A 22,898-nucleotide genomic window follows, 5' to 3' on the forward strand; every position below is an offset into this window, starting at 1 on the left:
TCAGGTTCAGGACACTTAAAATAACATGATATTTTCTAGGTGTGTTTGACATGTCGCATGTTAACTTTCAAAACTAGTCTAGTCTAGTCTAGTTTAGTCTACACTTCCACAACCATTAATTGAAAGAACCCTGGAAAATGATTGTTCTATTGGTTTTCCTTATCATTATCAATGCTTGTAATACATCTGAGATATATTACAAGCATTGAAGCGACAAGGCCTACTGTTTGTGCAGGGTTTTTCATTGTTATTTAAATCAGAGATCGGGGGCACCTCGTACCAACAGTTCCGTATTCGTGACATAAATTTGAAATATTAATGCTACAGCGTCCTCCAACATTTCTCATGTCTCCAAACTGCTGGAGTTACTCGTGAACTCCTTGAATCACACGTTAGTATCAGTATAATACGCTGCTATACCACTAAAACGGAAGACAGTCACTTTATGTATTACTTCCTATTGGAATCCCTCTCGGATGGCCTAGCGATGTCAGCAAATTATTTCATTCAGCCAAATTCAGAACAAAGCGATACATATCGAGAAAAAATGTGACATCCGATCAGGAAACGCAGCCACTCGCGCGCACAGCTTGTTGTGATCATCGTTTGATTCACGGCACCAGGAGCTTTATTAAAACACATCCCGTCATGATGCACACGTCGAACAAAATTCTCAAAACCCGACGACACAATGAAAATACTCTCCTAAAAAGCCAAATAACACATGGGGAATGCAGGATTGCAACTAAACACATTGAATTGTTCTAATCAGCCGAAACATTTTCAAGGAAACTTACGAAACCGTGACAACAATGAAAATAGCAGCCACCCGCGCGCACGGCTTGCTGTGATCTCCCTATCACGTGTCAGGTTTCAAAACTGACCAAAAACTAGCCACTTCCCCGACTTCCCCCTAGGAAAGAAGGTTGTCGGAAGATTCGTAAATGTGATCAATGTGACCAAAGTGCTCAAGTTCCGGAAATTAATTATTAACGTTTTTGCCCCAGATATTGCTGTGTGCATTCAGAATGCAAATATCAAATGCGGGAGCACCAAATGCGGTAAGATTTTCTAACAAGTAACCCGATGTCAGTGGGAGCTTTCGAATCCTAGGTTGGCGGTGATATTGGCTATGGTTGCTACGTTGCCTTTGGTAACATGTGTTACCGCGTTTGAAGCGCATTTGGGCACCGTTTGCATCTTGAACGCACACAGCAATATAAGAACTAAAACCATTATTATTGCCATTATACGTGGTTACTTCGATTTAACTTTCTTCGTGTATTAGCTTGATGCCCACCACGCTGACGTAGTGCACGTTCAGTATGCCTGTCTGGGTCATAATGATCCCAATGCACGACTAGGGTTTGAAATTTTGAAAACCGTACGAAAGATATGGTTTTACGATAGCCAAATGTGTATCAAAGACGCGTAAATGACACTTCATGAGGGGGACTTTTAGGGACTTTCAAGAAAAGATTAACCGCTTCACTCTGCTCTGTTACATTTTTCAATACAAAACTCCTAAAATGTTTGCATGCACGCACACTTCCATAAGGAGGGTTTGGCCCGTGCTAAGTCAGAATACGCATTATTGTTACATTTTAGGAACTAGTATAAACAGCCATGCGTCTCCATATGTTCGAACAAAAATAAACAATTATTTGTTGCAACAGAAACAATCAAACTTTCTTCCCTATTGATTCAGTTAGAGTAATAGTAGTTTTTCATTCATCTAGAAAAATTCAAACACTAGTCTACTGTTCGCAACAAAAGAGTGTACATCATCCCAGATAAGAAATTCGACTTTGTACGGGTTCGTTCCAAAGATTCTTTCAGATCCATTCACCTCAAGGGGAAAACAATCGAAATCGGCTTGCTGAGACTGCTATGCAAAGTTGTTAATCAAAACACATTTTCGCACTTGTATCATATCCTTAAAATTGAACCATATTGGAATCCAATACAAAGTTTACATACAAACATTATATCAAACAACTGTCTTGATTTATTTCTTCAAGCTTTGCTCACTTGTAGACATATTACAATAATAAGTAGTAAGTTCAGTCGACCATTGCGAGAGCCATACTCATGGATTCAGCTACATTTCACCTTAAGAAGATTGTTTTTCCTGACAGCATATACCGTCAAATGTGTAAGTGACTGCTTACTAGCTAAGACATCACGCGGATCTATCGGTACGGCACGAGAATGAAGGCACAATCTCACGAGAGAGAATTCGTGAGATAATTAGCAAAACCTCTCTCGTGCAGATTCCCTGCACAGACTAAGGAAAACCTAGCCCAAGACTCGCCTACCGTGATCAGTTCGAGATTTCCAACCCGCGCAACTAAATCGCTACTGATAGTGCTTCTCGTATCTGTTCTTCAAATCCTTCGAAAAGCTGTCCACCGGATATACGGCTGAACTTCACCCGAGACCGAGTCATTCTACACCGCCTTGTTGGGGCTGATCCAGGGATCAGGAACGCATCGATCGAGAAAGGATCAACGTTCAGATATATGGTACCTATCGCCATGGTTTCAACCGAGATAAATGTTATGTGTAAATCTGTGTTTGGTAACTGGTCCAAGGTTGCTGTGATCGATACGACGAAAACTTGAAGGAAACTTCCGCGAAAAAGGTCATCATTTTCGGCGCTTTTAGATGAAAGTGAAAATTTTCCTCGAGTCCTTAACCAAGCGAAGAAAAAGATCTACCTCGCAGGGTGCTGCAACAATCCGCTTCGATGGCCATCTACGCCAGCATCCGCACCCGTACCCGTACGTCACGGGGCGCCCCAGCAGAAGAGAGTTCGGTCGAAAATTTTGTTTAAAAATAGAATTTCTCCATTTTCGCGCTGAGCCCATGGCCTGCTGCTCTCAACACGGTGCGTGTGTTTGTTCGCTCCTGTCTGTGTGGCGAAATGTGCGGATTTCGTTCCAACTCTACCTACCGGCTCGTTCTAAGTTGGAAATTCGCGTCCGAATTGTGCATACCATCAGGGGAAAACGTTTATCTTTGCGGGGTAAAATTAGGACGCCCTATTGACTGTTTAACGATTGTGTACGATCATCGATTGATCGGTGCTTGTCGGTTACTGTGTTAGTTTGTGTTGGTGTGAGGAAATTTATAAACGATGCGGGCAACGAGTTGAAGAAAATGATTTGAATGGATTAGCGCAGAGATCCCGAGGAAGATGCCCCCGATAGATGACGGAATCCCAGTGGCCAGTGGTTCCTCTCAAGTGGAAACAAGTTGTGGAAATGTGTGATCTATTTATAACATGCGTGTCGGGGCCAGTACATTTTCCATTTTGGACTTTTTATGTTCCAATTACTCTGGTCGGTTTTCCATGACGACCGATCAGCGATGATGATGCGATCGGAGATGTAATATCGGGAAAAACTACGATCGATATGACCTTCAAATAACCCAGAAGTAAATAGAGGCGATCGGATCTGTTCGAATGGGGTCTCCTATTCATATGTTTACAAAAATGTAATTGATTTACTTTCAATCCAGTGATCGTGCAAAAAATGTCTGCAAATTATTTTCGAACATTCTTGCAGTAGTTCTTACTAGTGTTTCCTAAGGATTCATTCATAAATTGCTTAGAAAGTTTAATTTAAACTTTCTGAAGAACGCAAAATAAAATGCTGCAGAAACTCAGACATGAGTAAAAGGAGGCAAAACTTCTGCTCGAATCCAATCAAGAAATTTAATAAGTACAGGTATTCTTCTATATAACGTACAAAAAAGTTTTCTCTTTATACGTTATATCGAAGCGGAGAAGAATTTAATATTTTTTATGCTAGTATTGATGTATTCGACGTGAAATTAATCCCAAATAATGATTTCGGTGAAATTTACAAAACCAATAATGAAAAACTTGAGTTTTGACGAAAAAGTCATTTCGTTTTTTGTGCTTCGATATAACGTACACTGAATTTTTCCCCAAATTGCGCTAATTCTGCGTAACAAGGTTAATGCTGCAACAAAACATTGATTTGAGTGATTTCGTAGTTTATCCAAGGGTTATTCATGGGAAAAATAAAAATTTTCAATGTTGTACGTTATATCGAAGCAAAATGTACGTTATATCGAACTCGCTATATTGAGGGTACGTTATATCGAAGAATACCTGTAATTCCCAAAGTATTCTAGCGTGTGTGAAGAATTAGCATTAAGTTAAAATTCACAAAAAAAAAAAAAAAAAAAAAAAAAAAAAAAAAAAAAAAAAAACCAAGTATTCTACAGTAGTTTTTCAAAGGTTTCTTAAGGCAAAACTTGATGCAATGAATTCTAAGTCAGAATCTCGTAAGATATCCCAGCAGACAATACAAGAGAAACCGTTTGTGGAAGCTGCCTGAGATCGTTAAAAAATGGTCCTACAAGGTTCTGCTAATATTTCTGAAAATTCCTATTTTTTAATGTGTGCATGAATTGCTATTTAAATCGTGGGAAAATATTCTGAAGAAATTCTTGGAAATATTCCACAGTAATTAAAAATGGAAACTGTATAGGAATATCTAACTGGGTTCCTGGAAAAAAAAATCTGAAAAAATATCTAGAAAATCATCTGGAAGAGTTTTAAGGGTGATCCTTATTATCTTTTATTTAATATGATCTTCAGCATTTATTTTCTAACAGCTGCCAAAACCACATTTCATAACCCGCCAACCACTTGCAAGCGCGTTTTGATTATTTACATACCTAATTTAATGGTAGCAGGGTGTAGACCTGTGCGCCGACTTTATTTTGCTCGGCGGCGGCGTGAGGGCCATTTTTGGCCGGCGGCGGCGGCGTGAATCGGCGTGACCAAAATTTGACCGTAATGTCAACATTGCATTGGCGAAACGAAGAAGTTGTCTTTACGCTGTAGAATTTGTAGTCCAGTCTTTGCTTTTTCATAACCATTGATGACATGAATTATTATTATGTCAGTACACAGGATGAAGTATTTGACCAAAAAGATCTAATTTTCATTAGTTTCAAACAGATGTTTTTTCTTCAGTTCATTTGTCAAATATTTGAGCCTGTGTACTTATAACCTTACGTTTGAATGAACACCTTTTTATTCCTGTTCGGGTCCGTCACTGTGGCCAGTAATTAGACCTATACCCGTATCCGTATTAGTGCATGTTGCATTACTCCATTGCACATTAAGGGCAAAAATATAGTTTTGCTACAGTTTTCGTTTTATTTTCTTAGAACCTTGGATTTGGGAATAATCTCCAAAAGAATTCCAGAAGGAGCCTGGAGGAATCCAAGAAGAAACTTCTGGAATAATCCCTGCAAGAACTGCTGTATGAAACCCTTAAGGAACTTTTGCTGGAATCACTCATATGTAGTTCAAGAATTTCTCTTAGAGAGATCCCTGGAAAAACTTATGGAGAATTCCTTAAGAAATTCCTAGAGGATTCCTCAAGAGAATTCCAACAGGAATCCCAGGAGGAATTTCAGACGGAATCCCCAATGAAATTTTAGGAGTAATCCCGGAAGGAGTACCAGGAGGAATGCTCGTAGGAATTCCATGAGGGAGCCCTGAAAGAAGTCCAAATGAAATTCCCGCAGAATTTGCACAAGGAAATCCCAAAAGAATTCCAGCACGAGTTCCAAGCAAATTCCAGCAGTAATCTCCAAAGAAATCCCAACAGGAATTTCAGAAAGAATCCTCGAAAGTATTACAGTGGGAATTTCAAAGTGAATTCGAAAGAATCTCCTAAGGATTTCTAGGAGGAATCAACGAAAAATATCAAAGAGGAATCTCGGAAAGAATTCCAGGGGAAATCCCTGAGGGATTTCTAGGAGGAATTACCGAAAGAATTCCAAGAGGAATCCTAGAAGGAATTCTAGGAGGAATCCCCGAAGAAATTTGAAGTGAAACCCCAAAAGGAATTCCAGGAGGAAACCTCAAAAGAATTCCAGAAGAAATCTCTGCAAAAAAATCAGGAGGAATCCTCGTTGAAGTCCAGGAGGAATCCCTGGAAAAAAGTCCAGGAGGAATCCACGATGGAATTTTAGGAGGAATACTCGAAGGAAATTCAGGAGAAATCCCCGAAGGATTTCCAGAAGGAATGCCAGAAGAAATCCTCGAACGAAGTCCAGGAGGTATACCCGACGGAATTCCAGAAGAAATCCCTGCAGAAATTCCAGGGGGAACCCCCTTGAGGAATTCCGGGAGGAATCTCCGAAGGAATCCTCGAACGAGTTTCAAGAGGAGGAATCCCTGAAGAAAACTCCGAAAGAACTCTGTAAGGAATTCCCGCAGGAATTCCAAGAGAAAATCACCAAAGAATACCAGCGCGTATCTCAAAGGAATTCAAGCGGGACACCAAAGAAATTCCAGCAAAAATTCTTAAAATAATTTCAGTGAGGATTTCAAGGAGAATTCAAGAAATAATCCCCAAAGAATTTTGAGGACGAACCAACGAAATATATACAGGAGGCTCGACAGGAGGAATCTTTGCATAAATTCCGGGGGAAAAACTAATAGGACCGAAGTAATTACAAGAGGAATTCCCGAAAGAACTCAGGAAGGAGGAATCCCCGAAGGAATTCTAGGAGGACTCACCGAAAGAATTCCAAAAGGAAACCCCCAAGAAATTCTAGGAGGAATTCCATGAGGAATCTCCGGAGAAATTGGAACGGAAAGCTCCAAAGGATTTCCAAGAGGAAATGCCGAAGAAATTACAGGAGAAATCCCAGAAACAACTCTAGAAGGAATCTCCGAAGGAACTCCAGGAGAAATCCCCGGTGGAATTCAACGAGAAACCCCTGAAAAAAGTCCAAGAGGAATTTCCGAAGGAACTCCAGGAGGAATCTCTGGAGGAATTCTATGAGGAATCCCCGAAGAACTCCAGAAGGAATCTCCAAAGGATTTCAAACCGAAATCCTCGATAGTGGAATTCAAAGAAACAGTACTTAACACGATTTTCTTTTTACTTCCAAATTAATTCCAGGAGGAATCCCAAATGAATTTTAGGAGAAATTATCGAAGGATTTCCATGAGTAAATCCAAAGGAGTTCTGAGAGGAATCATCAAAGAAAATCCAGGAGAAATCCACGACCGAGTATCAAATGAAATCTCTGAAAGAATTTCTGGTGGAATCCATGAAGTAAGTCTAGGACGAATCCTCGACGGAATTCCAGAAAAGATCTCCAAAGGAATTTCAGGAAGATTTCCTGAAGGAACTCTAGCAGAGACCCCCGAAGAAATTGTACGAGGAATCCCCGGAAGAATTCCAAGAAGGAAGTTTAAGTTGTATCTTCGAAGGAATTCCCGAAGGAATTCCAGGAGGAATCCCCAAAGGAAGTCCAGGAGGAATCCCCAAAGGAAGTCCAGGAAGAATCCACGACGGAATATCAGGAGGAATCCTTGAAAAATATTCAAGAGGAATTCTTCAAGGAAGTCGAGGAGGAAACCCTGAAGGAAATCTAGGAAGAATCCCCGTAGGAATTCCAAGAGGAATCCTCGAAATAATTCCAGGAGAAATTTCCGTATGATTTCTTTGAAGAATCTCCTAATAAATTCCAGGAGGAATGCTCGAAGGAATCCCATGAGGAACCTCTGAAGGAAGTCCAAGAGGAATCCTCAAAGAAATCACAGGAGAAATCGCTGCAGGAATGCCAGGGGGAATCCCCGAAAGAATTCCGGTAACAATCTCCGAACGATTTCCAGGTGGAATTCTTGAAGAATTTTCAGCGGAATCTCCCGAGGGAATCTTTCTGGGTAGAGGGATCCCTGCAAGATTTCCAGGAGGAATCTCCGACAGATTGTCAGGAGGAGTCCCCAAAAGAATTCCTGGAGGAATTCCAGAAGCAAATGCTTGAGGAATTCTTGTAGAATCTTCATAAGAGATCCCACAATAATATCCTGGAGATACGCCTGATTATGTTCCTAAGGAAATTTCCGAAGGAACTTTAACAAGATTCCCTGAAAGAACTCTTGTAGGAAATCTCTGATTTTACTCCTGGAGCATCCGTGAGTCCACCTGGAAAATCTCAGAAAGAACCCCAAGAGCGATACCTTGAAGAACTCATGGATGAATCCCTAAATGAACTTCTCCAAGAAAACCCTTTGGATAGAATGGAGAATTCTTAAAAGGAACGCTTATACTAATTTTTTAATGGATTTCTGTAGGAATCCATGAACAAACTTCTAGTGGAATCCTTAGATCCTCCTCAGAAGGAACTCCTGGATCTCTCGGAAGGAACTCCTGGAGAAATTTCTGAACTTCTGAAGGAATCCCTGAAGAAATTCAGGAGGAACCTCTGAAGAAACATCTGCATGAATCCCGGTAACTCCTAGAGGAATCTATGAAGGAACTCTTGGACTTATTTCTGTAAGAACTCCTGTATGAATTTCTAAAAGAACGTTATAAAATAGCTGTATTCAAATTTTGTCAAGACTAGAAAAGCCATTTCAAAGTTAAATTCTATCGCATTCGAATCCAAAAATCGTTAACTGCTGTGAGAGAAAACTCAATCTGTTCGACAGAACAACAATGAATGAAAAATCGGCAAGAATTGAGTCCCTGAGGAAGATACCAAATGTAACCGAAACGTCAGACAAGATTAAATAGCTGAATTTGAAATTTGTCAAGACTGGAAAAGCCATTACAAAGTCAAATGAACTTCAGATGAAATCCCTGCAGGAGGCATCTATGAATCCTCCTGAAGGAATCTCTGAAGGGACTTCTGAAAGAATACCCAAGCGAACTCCTGTTGAAATAGCTCAGAGAACCTCTGAAGGAATTCCTAATGAACTCCTGAAGGAACTCCTGAAGAGGTTACCGAAGGAACTTCTGGATTATTCCTTGTAAGGAACATCTGTAGGACTATCTGAAGAAACTCCTGGACTATTTCCTGAAGGAACTCCTGAATGAATTTCTGAAGGAATTTCAGAAAAAAATCCGTGGAGAAACTCTCTAACTTATCTCTGAACGACCACCTATGGGAACACCTGATGAATCTTCTGGATGAATCTCGGATGTATTTCTAGGAGGCATCCTTGAATCCTCCTGAAACAAAATTTGAAGGTTACTTTTGTCGAGATCTCCCTGAGAGGTCTTCTGAAAAAAAAAAAAAGGCATGTTGAAACTCCTAGAGGCATCCCTGAATCTCTGAAGGAACTACTGGAGACATCTTTGAAGAAACTGCTGAAGAGATCTCTAAAGGAACTTCTGAAGAATTCTTTGATTGGAATTTTAGAGGAATCCTTGAAAGAAAATTAGTATTTTATCTCAACTTTATTTAAACAAAATTTTGTTCGTGCACTGATCACCGGCGTGAAAAATGAAAACCGGCGGCGTGACAAACATCGGCGTATGGCGCGCCGCCGATACCGCGGTCGGCGTCGGCGTGGGGCAAAAAGTACCAGCGGCGGCGGCGTGGCGCGGCGGCGCACAGGTCTATCTGGTAGGAGATCCTATGCAAAATTAGAAGCATTTCTGTTGACAATTTTTCCATTCCGGAAAAAGGAAATCCTAATGGGAGACTTCTGATAGAACAAGCACTACGAAAGCAATAATTCATATCTCTTAAAGAATCACTACAAATATCTTAAAAAAGTTTTCTTCAAAAATTCGTGCTTTAAAATTTACTTCAGGATATTTGCAAGTAGCTCCTTCCAGTGTATTTTCAAAAAATATTCCTACAGCTTCTATTTTCAAGGAATTACCAAATACCTTTAGAAATCCACTTGACTTTCTTAGGAGAATATCTATCAAACCCAGTCGGATAGGATAAATAGGCAAAATAGTTTAACCCTCTAATACCCAAAACCGCCTTTGAGCATTTTTATATTTTTTTCTTTCCTGGGCAATCATAACTTTTATATTTTTGACTGATGTTAAGGATTGTTTTGTATACATCAAAATTATTTTGATTTAAAGCTTATTAATATTTTTTTAAACCATTGAACAATTGAAGTTTTGATCACCTTTCAGATGTGATTGTTTATTTTGTATTGAATCGCTACAATTAACAAATTTTAAATTTTCCCCCATTCATTCTACCATTGTAAAAGTGTCTAGAGGAGTTGCATACACTCTAAAATTATTTTCCTAAAATTTACACGGAAAATAAGATAGTCAATGAAAAAAGAAAAAAATATGTGTCTCCAAAATAAACAAAAAATCCCAAAACACTCTCGTCTTAAAAAATCGGTTTCCTGAGTAGGCTTTCAGGAAAAATATAAAAGTGTAGGGATGTACAAAAAAAAAGAAAAAATCATAAACCAAAATTCACTAAAACGAGAATTAAAAAGAATCACCTTCAAAAACATGTTCAAATCGATTTTAAATGACGAAACTGATATTAAGATCAAAATCAAAAATTTGAGTATAAGAGGGCTAAGCAATTTATGCTGGAACATTTTTAAGATTATTTTTTGCACATCGCTCAGGCAATTCATCCATATTTTTTAAGAGACGTTCAATTAAGACAAGACTAGTCCAAACAAACTCATTCAAGGTATTCATCCGGTGTTTCTTACACGAAGAAAAGAAAATTTCAAGAATTTCTGCTGAGAAATTTCCAAATTCGGAAAATATCTTCTGATGGAAAATGCACTACGAAACTAACCATGTTGTTTTTCTGGAAGATTCAATACAAAAATATTCCAAATATTTTTTTAAGAAACTCTAATTTCAAAGCTTTTTCAGGATTTTTGCAAGTACATGACATCTTTCAGAGCATTTGAAGTATATTTCTACGTTTTCTTTTTTTTTCTATAAATTCAACGAAATCACTTCAGAAATCGATTGGATTTTCTAAGGGGATATCAATCAAATCCCACCAAATAGGATAAATAGACCAAATGATACTGGAATGCTGAAAAATTTCTTAGAGAAGCTCCTAAGATAAATCTGAGGGTATCTCTGATGAACAATCTGTATAAAAAGATCCTACCCCCGTTTTCTTTTTTTTTTTTTTTTTGAAGAATGTAGTACAAAACTTTTAGAAAAATTCTTGAAATTATCAGGACGCATTTGAGTGGGGTGCTGTGAAGTAATCATTGGTAGTGTATTGCAAGTTTACCTGTAAGTACTACGGTACTGCCTGTAAATACTCAGTGAGTCATTCAACCCTTTGATGAATCTGGAAAATAAGTGGTTATCACTCCAACAACAAGCGGTATCCTCCAAGACTAAGCTGAGGGTGTTGAGGATCGAACCCTGGTCGACTAAGAAACATTTTGTAATGTATATTTCGTTAATTTCTCTGGGAATAGAGAATGTTCATACTTGCTTCGTTCAGCAAAATTGCCATTGGCTGAGAAAGCACGTGATTAATAAGAGAGGAAGTGTTCAGGCTTTGAATAACTGAAGAAGTTGGAAAAATGGCTTTGTCCTGTTTGAAATATCCGTCAAGATGACGAAAAATAAATTGGAGTAAAAAAATACACAACCTCTCAATTCTAACAAAAAAAAAACACAAAATTTCTGAATGAACTGCTACAATAACCTCTGAGAACTTTACAAGAGACAACTGATGAAATTTTCCAAAGATTTTCTTGCTGCACCCGAATTGCCTGTTCGGTACTTTTTTGACGAAAATAGAACAGCAGAACTGAGTTATTGCAGAAAAGTGCCAGACCCCTGCCGAGATGGTTCCACTTCCCTATAACACTTAAATTGGAAAATTCACAAAAAAAATCTGGAAGGAATTTCCATGTTACCCGTAGAGCTATGAAGTGTCATTTTTGGAAATTTCCGGGGTTTCATTTGTCCAAGACATATTTCAAATTGAACTTAATGTTGATAGCTTTTCTAATGTCTATGTCTTGTAATGTCTTTTTGTAATGTTCAAGACATTTACGAAAATATTTAAAATTTCAATTGATCCAGAGTTTTATGAAAATTTATAAAAAAAACCTCAATGGAATTTGCTATTTGTTTCTGTCAACGTTTTTGAACAAATTTCTTGAATCTAATATACGTTTAAGACAGATTGTAAAGGTACACTTCAAAATTTTTCTGAAGTTAATCCATAAAATTCTAGAATGCACTTGTACAAGGAATTCAGTGCGAACATTCTCCAAAATAAGATGTTGCTTTCAGAGTTCCGCCAAAACTTTTAGAAATTGGGTAAGAAACAGCATAGGGGATTTCAGATCGAGCATCGCGTTGCACTTGGTGCACCGCAAAGCCTTGCCAAGCCTTGCCACGACAGTTCTGAACAGGCTGCAAGATTGATGAAAAATATTGTATTAATATATCAACCAACAATGTGGTATAATGAATACATAATGAATTTCCTAAGAATGCCAAGGGGCTCGTAAGATATGAAACAATTTTAATAAATCCATCAAGGGTATCCTCGATACCAAAATTCTTACAAGTTATGGTGGAACGCATATTCTAGAACTTTACTATGAATTCCAAATTTTGGCTAGTATTTCTGAGAATTTGAGCAGGAATCTTTTAATTGCCTTTAAAGTAATTTACCACGATTTAAGAAGATTGTTATGTTCTTTTCTAGGAACTTCGCTCCGATTATAATTAAAATATTACTAAAACAGAACTAATTTAAACGAATTTTTCTGCGAACCTCTTTAGATATCTTTGAAAAAGATTATTAAAAAACATACCAGTTACCTAGGGATCAACACAGGGCTTGTCAAGGATCTCGCCAGGAATCCTATGAAATTTGGATATTAACCAGTCACTATTTTAACCAGAACCAGATCATAACTTCGATGATAATTTATTCCAAAAAAATCTTGGGATTACAAGTCAGCATCAACATCATTTCGACTTGCGAAGAATATCAAACTCGCATTTTAGAAAATGCATTTACATTTCTGGCAAACTTTAAGTTTTTTTTTTTTTTTTTTTTTTTATCAGGTGCACCGTGTGGTAGTTTGTCTCTAAAAAGAGCACCGCGAGACAAAAGGCCTGAAACCCCCTGCTCTAGCAGTACTTCTTGCAAGTTCTACAAAACTTGGTAAAGGTAAAATTCCTGAGGAAATTTCTATTATTTTGCCAAGAACGTGAGGTAAATTTTCAGAATTTCGACAGAAATTCTTCTACAAGCTTAAGATTAATTTCAATTATTTCAAGAAATCTGAACTTTCTCCAATCAACCAATCTACAGTCCTACAGTGTCAGTAGTATACTTACAGTAGAAGTTTCTATAACTAGGTGTCACCTACACCTACTTCACGCTCACCGTAATTTTTCGGCTGTGATTTTCCGTTTGTGATTAAAACCTAATACAAGTTAATCTCCCTCCACAAATGAGCTCAATTGGTTGAATGACGTCTGAGTGGGTTGCTCCGGGTTATGGAAGTTCTAGCTGTAAGCATGAGCACTGTTCTTATATCGCGTGTCAGCCAATTCCCATTTAATAGGCTTACATATACAGCCAAAGTACTTCGAGCTGTCGAGAAATTTACTTGAGTTTTCAAAATACTCATAAGACAGTGTTAGACTGGGTCAACAAAGTCGATTTTTCGGAACAAAGCTTTTTCGATTCATTTTAGCGTCCAAAGCAACTGTGCAAAATTTGGGAGCGATTGGTTGCTTCCCCGTATTTCGCTTTTTGATTGAAATTTGTATGGGAAAACGTGCTTTTTTGCATTTTTCTCATAAATTGAAATTTTTCGTCTAAAACGATCTAACGAATGACGTTAAAGTATAGCCTAGGATATGCCGAAAAACTTTGCCGAAGACCGCAAAGCGATCCGACACTTGTGAAAAAAGCTATAACAACTATATACAGCTTGCCCAGTGGTGCTTAACATTTAACATGTAAAGGAATAACATCAATAATAAAATCTCAATTTTAGGCCTAAGTTACCAGGCAAATAACTTTTTTCACAAGCATCGGATCACTTTGCGGTCGTCGGCAAAGTTTTTCGGCATATCCTAGGCTATACTTTAAGGACAGACTTGTTAGAATCCCAAAATGGCCGCCACAATGGCCGACTTTGGCACCAACTCACGATTTTGAGCGCACAAATCTCTTCGTAAACAAAACCAGTGCACCTGATCTTCTTATTTTAAGCTTATTACAAGTGAGCAAGAACAGAATAATAAAATTTACTGTTGTTTGAAGCTTGCTTCTTGAGATTTGTGCGTCTGAAGTTCTGATGCACTGTTGAAGCGGGATTTTAAGACGTATGTCCTTAACGTCATCAGTTTACATGGTATTAGACAAAAAAATTCAGTTTATGAGTAAATTGCAAAAAAGTACGTTTTCCCATACTAACTTCCATACAAATTTCAATCGCAATGCGGAATACGGGGACGCAACCAATCGCTCCCAAATTTTGCACAGTTGTTTTGGACGCTAACATAGGTTGAAAAAGCTCTCTAGTGATCATCCAACAATCAATACCAATCTGCTACAGAACTCACTAAGAAATGTCCTTTCCAACGAAACCTTTCGCGCCATTTGCGCCTACGGCCGTCACCCAACTCTACAAATACAATTCATCAGCTTCGTCCTCGTCTTCCACGTCTTCATCGGACTACGACCACGAGAACCTATTTCACAAATTTGACTCGCTCAAACGGTGGCCGCTGGCCGCGATGTACAACCAGGTTGTAAATCATATGGCCTCCAACGGTAGTCCTCCACTGACTCCCACCTCGGTAATCCCCGTTGTGCATGTTACCAAGCCTCTTGATGAACCTCCACCAAACCCCGATCCCAGTTGGAAAGGTAACTCTAGTTGCGGTTTCGCCGTTTTCACGCCCCACGTTTGTTTGCTCTGCACGGCTTCGTACCATGTACTCAGCTCAATACCAGAACTAACCTCAAAAACCTTTCTTCACGCCTTTTCTAGTTGGTATAATCGACAAAGAGATGCCACCAACAGCGCCACAGCCGAAGCACGTCGTCATCACCGAGCAGCCCCAGTCGAAGGCGCTGCGGTTCCGGTATGAGTGCGAAGGCCGTTCCGCCGGGTCGATTCCCGGCGTCCACAGCACCCCCGAGCAGAAGACCTTCCCGGGCATCGAAATCCGCGGCTACAAAGGCCGCGCCGTGGTCGTAGTGTCCTGCGTGACCAAAGATCCGCCCTATCGGCCCCATCCGCACAACCTGGTCGGCAAGGAGGGCTGCAAGAAGGGCGTCTGCACGGTCGAGATCAACAGCAGCACCATGAGCTACACCTTCAGCAACCTGGGCATCCAGTGCGTCAAGAAGAAGGACATCGAAGAAGCGCTCCGATTGCGCGAGGAAATCCGGGTGGATCCGTTCAAAAGTTAGTTGCTGGAAGCGGAGGTCACTGTCAGGTCTCTTAATGATCGTCTTTCTTTCAGCTGGATACGGTCACGCCAAGCAACCCGCCACCATCGATCTCAATGCCATCCGTCTGTGCTTCCAGGTGTTCCTGGAGGGTCAACAGCGCGGCCGGTTTACGGAACCGCTGCAGCCGGTCGTGTCCGATGTGATCTACGATAAGAAAGCCATGTCCGATCTGGTGATCTGTAAGTTAAGTGACGTTACGGCTCCGGTAGCCGGCGGTCGGGAGATTATCCTGCTGTGCGAGAAGGTCGCCAAGGAGGACATCGCGGTGCGCTTCTACGAGGAACAGCACGGCAACATCGTTTGGGAAGAGTACGGCGAATTTCAGCACACCAACGTACACAAACAGGTGGCGATCTGCTTCCGGACGCCCCGCTATCGGACACTGGACGTTGAACATCATGTGATGGTAAGTCTAATTGCGTTTCCTAGGGTTTCGACATATCAGCTAATCTTCATTTTGTCCATACCCAGGTGAACATACAACTGAAGAGGCCATCGGACGGTGCTACCAGTGAGCCGCTGCCATTCGAGTTGACGCCGCTAGACTCAGGTAGGCGTAGATTCTGGTCACTGAAGCGTGACATACTGAAAAATGCTTCTCCGGAAAATGAAATCTTCAAAAAGATCCTCTTGGATGGTGAAGTTCAGTTAGGAAACCCCCCGGTACAGGAATCCGACGAAGTTATTGTGTTAGATACTCCAGTCGCCGAGAGCAAACCGATCGTGACGGAGCAAATTCCGAGCGATCAGAAAACGACCGAATGGATCGAGCGAAACGAATTCGACGATATCAACAACAATAGCCCGGTTTCCAGTGATGACAATCAGTTGCTCTCCTCCAATGATTCCGTTGAACAGCAAGTTCCCAAAGAGGACGAAGATAAGACTCTGAACGAACTGCTGGAACAGGTTGCCGAGCTCGACGAGATCTACACTGATCATCAGCTTCGTCGCGAGAATATGATCATTGAAAACGAGTTGAAACTTCTGGAAAAGACCATTCCTACGGGTTTGGACGGAACCGGAGAAAAGATGGATATGGACGATGTCTTCGATGACGCCGCTACTTACACTAGTCTGCAACGTGCCTTCAAAAATCCAGTTCCTCTTTCTTTAGGGCCTCCGGTTCCTCCAAGACCTCATTTTCAGCTAGAGCTAGAACCCGGAGTCTACGATGCCGTTGAACCCATGCTTATTTGTCCACCCTCCATTGAAATTGGCTCATTGAAACGTGAAAGCAAAGAAGACGAAAAGCTTCCTCCTCTACCTCCCAAACGTGCTAAACCCAATTCCCAGAACAAAGAAAATGCCAACCTCGATACCGGCGACGAAGCAATTCTTCACAGTATAATTCGGAAAGGTTCCATGCGTAGTTTAACCCCACGTCCTCAGTCTGATCAGATTATTATCATGAAATCTCCCGACAGTCCTCCTAATAAGAAACTTCCTCCCACTCCGCCGGCCTCTCCAACTAAAAACGACTACGGAACATTGCCCAAAACCAAAAAGTCCGGCTTCTTTTCAAAACTCTTCTCTCGCAAAAAGAGCAAGTCCGATCTTTCCGCTAGTACAACTACTCTAACACAAAAGAGCACCCCTGGAGCATCCAAGGAACCCAGCTTGGCCAACTTCGATTCGAATGATTCCACTCGAGATTCCGTTCGCAGTAAGACTTCGGCCGCAGAGAAAGGAGGCGATAAACGAAAACAAGGCAAGCCGGTTGCTCGCAGTGTTAGCAGTGTCTCCCACAAACGGCCTACTACCGAGTCCAATCCCGATGTGATCTACATCCCTCTGAAGGGAGATGGACCAACCATTAACCTTCCGACCCGCACTGGCAGTGGCACTCATCTGTCTCTTCCGGGAAATGATTCTTACGATCGGGCCAGCACGGCTTCGCTTCCTCCCTTGGACCGAAGAGCCGTCAGTGCCCTACAGCTGGACGTTCCGATCCAGGACGGCAATATGGAACTTGTGGCCATTGCCGATGCTCGCAGTATAAAAAATCTAGTCGAAGGAGATTACGGCATCAAACTAGATCCCAGCGTGGACCTCACCGAAGCCGAACACTTCGCCCTCTACACCTCGATAGCGCCCAATGCTGCGCTGAGCGAGTTTGACGAAACCTCCGCCTACTACGCCCCGGTAGAACCCGGTCCCCTTCCATACCTTCGCCCTAATAGTACTGCTTACAGCGCCGATGTCTAAGCAAAACACACCGAAATCGTTTCGCATCTCTAATTTTACCCACATCATTTTTCTAAGACGAATTTTAACCGCACACCACACTCAAAATCATCCTTTTTATTGACATACTGTACTTATTTCCATGTGTTTGTAGCCAAACGAAAGAAACGCAAGCCTAACCACTGGGGGGACACCCCAGAACATATGCCAGAAGCAGCCCGTAAGTGTCCTCCTGCCTCTTCCCTTGATCTCACCCTCCTCATCTCGTCGCTATGCGCATCGCTCTACACATTAACACGCATCCCTCGAACCGCCATTCTAATTTGTAAAGCCAAAAAATCTTCCATTCTTTCAGTGTCACTCATCCGTCACTCACCTACACTCACTGTCTCTATCTCTCTCTCTGTATCCGTTATGGGTTGGTGGGTCCTGTCCTTTTGTTATCTATCGCAACCCCGCGGCCATCTATGATCATCTGATGGTTGTTTGTCTGCGCGCCGCCCACTTTGTAATATTCGGTGTGGCCTACTTTGATGGCCTGCCCGGCGCATAGGTACTCTTAACTCACTTTTTGGTGTTGGTTGGTATTTTATTGGGATAAAAAAAAAATCGAACGCAAAAACGTAACCTAAACTCAAGCCATTTGGGATACATTTGGGAAAATTTGTTCATTGGATACTTACAGCTAGAAAAAAAAATACTTTGTTAAAAATAAGAACTAAACAATTGGTATTATAAACGATAACCGAAGGCATTTGAAGCGATTTAACAAACACAAACAGCAACCCGATTGGAATATTGGATAAAACTTACTTGTAAAGTGTATGGTAGATCGATAAGAATACAATCAAGCGAAGCTAGTCAAAAAGAAATGGTAACAACGGTAGCTAGTCACAAACTTGCGCTCAAATTCAATCAACATTTGAGGTCTGAAGGACAGTTTTGAAACAGCAAATAGTTTTCTTTTTAAACGACGGTCGGAGAGTAGTTTCAGACGTACGATCAATGTGTTTTCTATTTGAATGATTAGTACAGTTAAGGTTATTTTTACTTGTAATGTTTGTATGTTGAAGGTAGCGCAAATAAATGAATATATTAAAAAGAGAATTGTTAGTAGATAATAAACGCCTGTTGACACGATCCAACTATTTTTGAACGGTCGCGATTTTTGTAACGAGAAGGAAGACAGGCTTCTTTTGGTGCAATAAAACGTGGAATAAAATATACCATTGATTATACACACAAGCATCTAAGACTTTTCTCTTTCTGTCAAAACGAAGCTAATTACGGTTTTAGGTTTTGCTAGGTCCAATCTCTAGTTGGTGATGGTTCGATTCATTGTAGCGAATGTAAGTCATATCATGGCCTGGTAGCCACTCTTGTTTTGTGAGTTTTCTTGTTAGTTTTCCTAGCATGGTTTTTGTATGAAATGTTTCTGTTTTTCTAGCCTCTTCTGTCTGTCATCTGTCATTCAGCCATACCGTCAATTGGTTACTTTCATATCATCTCATTCTGTTTTTAATTCATTTTTCTCTTGCATGTTGGCTTCCTTACTAAACAGTTCATTCGATTGCATGTTCAAGCGGAAATAAAACAAAAAATTCATGTAGTTCTTTCAACTCCACAGGCCACCCTTACTACGGAAACATCCAAGGCGAAGCTATCAAAACAGAGCCACGAGGTAAGTGTTGTACCTGAAAATGGCGCTTATAATCTACAGTTTGATCGGTAACTAGTGTTTCGAACGAAAAGAGATGGAGGTAGACATTATTTACAGTCTTAAAGTGTATGGAAAACTGATTAAAAATTCCGTTATTGCTGAATTACTAGCTGTGCACCCAGTTTTTGCTACAAAATGAAACTGCATACTCGCGTGTCATGCCTCGAGCATGTGTGCTTGTCAATAATGCAAATGACGCTACCTTCGTCTCTGGACCAGAGTTGCTGGACAGCTAGTTTCAAAATAGTTGTTCACAGCATAAGTGCCAATCAAAAACTTTCGTAGAAATTGAAATTTTTTGAATTTTATTTATTTTTAATCATTTTTGCTAAAGCTGAATAACAGCTTTACTATATATTTCTAAAACGCTTTTAACAACAAACAGTTCAGATGGTACACAAAACTATGCTTTATACTTTCTTCAAATTTGAGTGAACAAAACCCGAACAAAGGTTGTACCTGGAAATTATCTAAATGTTATTCAGCATCATGCTGAATTAATTCGTCATGAAGGTGCTTGTTAAATGAGTTATTGTTAGATGGGATCCTAATGTTGACCTATTTTCGCTATTTGGCGAACAGTTAACACTGGTAGTTTATATTTTTAATTTACTTCACAAATACGGAGATGGGATGAAAAATTAGTAAAAAAATACTTTAAACCCCATTTACTCGAAAGTGGGTTTTTGTCACTTACACCCCTTTGCTTCTAGCTCCTTTATTTCTATTTTTTTTTTAATTTTCGAACCGTCTTATCTTTTGAATCAATTGACCGAATATCAAAAAATCAAAAATGTTCACCAAGTCATTTTTGAGCTGCATTTTTTATTTGATAATTTCAAGTTGTGTGCTCATATACGTATGGAATGACCACGTGTCTCAAACACTTTAAAAATATCGTTTATTTTTTTTTATTTCTTTTAATTTTACATATATACAGTTATGGGCTACTGGGTGAACTTCAGTAAGTAAAAAAAAATACCAGCGAATTCGCCTGCTGCAGAGTGATAACCCTCCAAGAATTGCTTCAGGCATTCCTTCAGAAGTTCCTTCTGAATTCCTTCTGATTTTCGTACAGAAATTTCTTCTCAGATTACTCCTAGATTTCTATCTAAGATTCATTCAGAAGCTCCTTCTGGAACTCCTCCAGGAGTGCCTTCAGAGATTGATCTAAGAGTTCTTTCTAAGATTTCTGAATCTTAGAAGAAATTAGATGAAATTACTCCAGCAGTTTCTTCTGGTGTCCCTCCAGGAATTAAATTTGGGAATCCACAAAAAGTTTCTTTTTGGATTTGTCAAGAATTTCCATAGGATTTACTTTTTGAGGAATTCTTACTCAGGCAGTTCCTTCAGGTAATGCTTCAAAAGTTCCTCCGTGATTTTCAAGGATTTTTCAAGAGTATGTCTTAGATTCCTCCAGAAGCTCCTTCGAGGGTTCCCTCAGTGCTGCTTTACCAATACCTCCTGGAGTTCCTTCTGGGATTCTTCCAAAATTTTCCAAGATGGACCAGAAGTTGCCTCTGTGATTTATCCAAGAATTCCTTCAAATATTCATCCTTCTGGGAATTTCAATCGTGATTTCTTTCGGAGTTCACTCTTTCCTTTTAGATTTGTTCAAGAGTCTTCTGGGATTTTTCAAGAAGTTTCTTCAGAGACTCCCCAACTAACAATCACTCATTTTACAAGCACCTCTACGACGAATTGATTCAGCATGATGCTGAATAACATTTGGATAATTTTCAGACACAACCTTTGTTCGGGCTTTGTTCATACAAATTTGGAGAAACTATAAAGCATAGTGTTGTGTACCATCTGAACTGTTTGTTGTTAAATCGTTTTACATCTATATAGTAAAGCTGTTATTCAGCTTTAGCAAAAATGATTAAAAATGAAAAAAATGTTAAATTTTTCAATTTCCACGAGAGTTTATGATTGGAACTTAATGATGTGATCCAATATTGTGAAATAATAACTACACATAAATTTACCTAAATCCAGATTCGAACTAGAGTTCGAATCGTTGATTGCCAGCCGCATGCCTTCCTATCTGCGCCATCCTAGAGATGTTGAATTGCAGCGCTCAAATCAAAACATAAACTTCCCGTGGTATAATAATGATCAGACATCGACTTCTATTCAGCACTGGTGAATTAGCACAACATTATGGTTAACGACTGAACAACAGATTAATTCAACTGTTGTTCAGTAAAAACCACGTGTTTTTCATCATGTACTCTGAGTCGAAGTATGATGAAATGAAATTCATGCCACAAAAGTTCAGCCTATTGGACGCAGTGGCTTAATTTCCCCCACAGGGGAGGAAAAAAAAAATGATGAAACGAAAGCGCTTATTTGACTTGTGAAAAACACATTATACAGATACATGTGCTAATTATTACATGAACATAACAAGAAGCAAAAATAAGTCTTGTTAAACTATGTTGTAAAGGAATTACTGCGAGTCGAATAAGAATCTTATTGAACGCTTGAAAAGTGTTTTTACTTATCATTGTTAATACTAATACGAAAAATTGAACATTCGCTACTTTTTCAATTGAAATAGCATTTGTACAGTAATGTGTACAGCATAATTTTAGTTCAGCTATAATTACTATTATAAAGCAAAAATTCAGCATGCATGCTTGTTTACGGCTGGTGATTGTTAGTTGGGTCCTCCTTTGAAGATTCCGAAATTTCTCCAGGAATACCTTCCGGGATTCTTCCACGGTTTTTTTTTTCAGGAATCCTCAAGGAGTTCCTTCTGTAATTCCTCAAGGAGTTCCTTCTGGGATTTCTCAAGAAGTTCCTTTTGAGATGCCTCCAAGAGTTCCTTGTGGGATCCTCTCAGGATTTTTTCCTGGATTTATTCCTGTTGCCTCTTTCCGGAATTGCTTAAGAAGTTTCTTCCAGGCATTCTTTCAGAAATTGCAAGAATTCGTCCAGGAAAAAACTTCTTGGGGGATTCCTCCAAGAACTTATTCCAGAATTCTTTTAGAAACTAATCCCGGGATTACTTAGGGATCGCATCCCGGTGTTCCTCCTCTATTCCCCAAAATTGTTTAAGGAATATCTCCAGCAGTTTTGTATAAATTCCTCCGGATGTTCGTTCTGGATTTCCTTCAAAAACTCCTTCTAAGATTACATGTCTTCAGGGTTTCCTTCTGGGAATCCCGGTAAAAGTTCTTCTAAAAACATTCCAAAAGGAATCCCATTCCCTGAAAGAACCTTTATAGAAATCTCAGAAGGAACTCCTGGAGGTATAACAAAATTGATTCCTGGAGGGTTCCTAGCAGAGATGCCAGATATACAGATTTTTCTGTATTATACAGATTTTTGATCTTCTATACAGACAAGATACAGAGTACAGAAAAATACAGATTTTTAAAATATGATACAGATTTCTCCAGAAAGCATAACATTTGAAGTTATTTTCAATCAATTAAATAAAAACTTTATAGATTGCTGCTTAAACTTTAAAGAATTTATGAAAATTTGTATATTTTCACACATGTTTTAGAGGAATAAAACTAGTAAAAATTAAAAATTGCCCAAATTTGCACATTTTTGTTGGTTTCTATTGAAATCTAGGGCTCTCGGTGTCTGCTTTTGAGGGTAATACAGTAATACGGCGATACAGAAAAATCTGTATTGATACAGATTTTTGAAAAAATAATCTGGCATCTCTGCTCTGGACTACCAGAGGCGTATGCGTGTCACAATTGAC

General features: G+C 39.6%; 1 protein-coding gene across 7 annotated transcripts in view; it reads left to right on the plus strand.

Moving 5' to 3' along the window:
- Nucleotides 1–22,898, plus strand: part of LOC109411712 (embryonic polarity protein dorsal) — a 112,167-nt gene that overhangs the window by 86,528 nt on the left and 2,741 nt on the right. For 3 of the 7 annotated variants that reach the window (XM_062849030.1, XM_029864370.2, XM_019685284.3), the window contains 3 exons: nt 14,801–15,220; nt 15,279–15,673; nt 15,739–17,779. In XM_062849030.1, the coding sequence (XP_062705014.1) occupies nt 14,821–15,220; nt 15,279–15,673; nt 15,739–17,475 (2,532 nt within the window). In that variant the 5' untranslated portion in view covers nt 14,801–14,820 and the 3' untranslated portion in view covers nt 17,476–17,779. Of the gene's footprint in view, nt 1–2,274; nt 2,526–14,360; nt 14,677–14,800; nt 15,221–15,278; nt 15,674–15,738; nt 17,780–19,081; nt 19,136–22,898 lie in introns of those variants that run through there. The other 4 variants (XM_029864371.2, XM_019685288.3, XM_062849031.1 and 1 more) reach the window with 4 other exon arrangements.

This window comes from Aedes albopictus, chromosome 2 (genome assembly GCF_035046485.1).
Source record: "Aedes albopictus strain Foshan chromosome 2, AalbF5, whole genome shotgun sequence".
Lineage (NCBI taxonomy): Eukaryota > Metazoa > Arthropoda > Insecta > Diptera > Culicidae > Aedes > Aedes albopictus.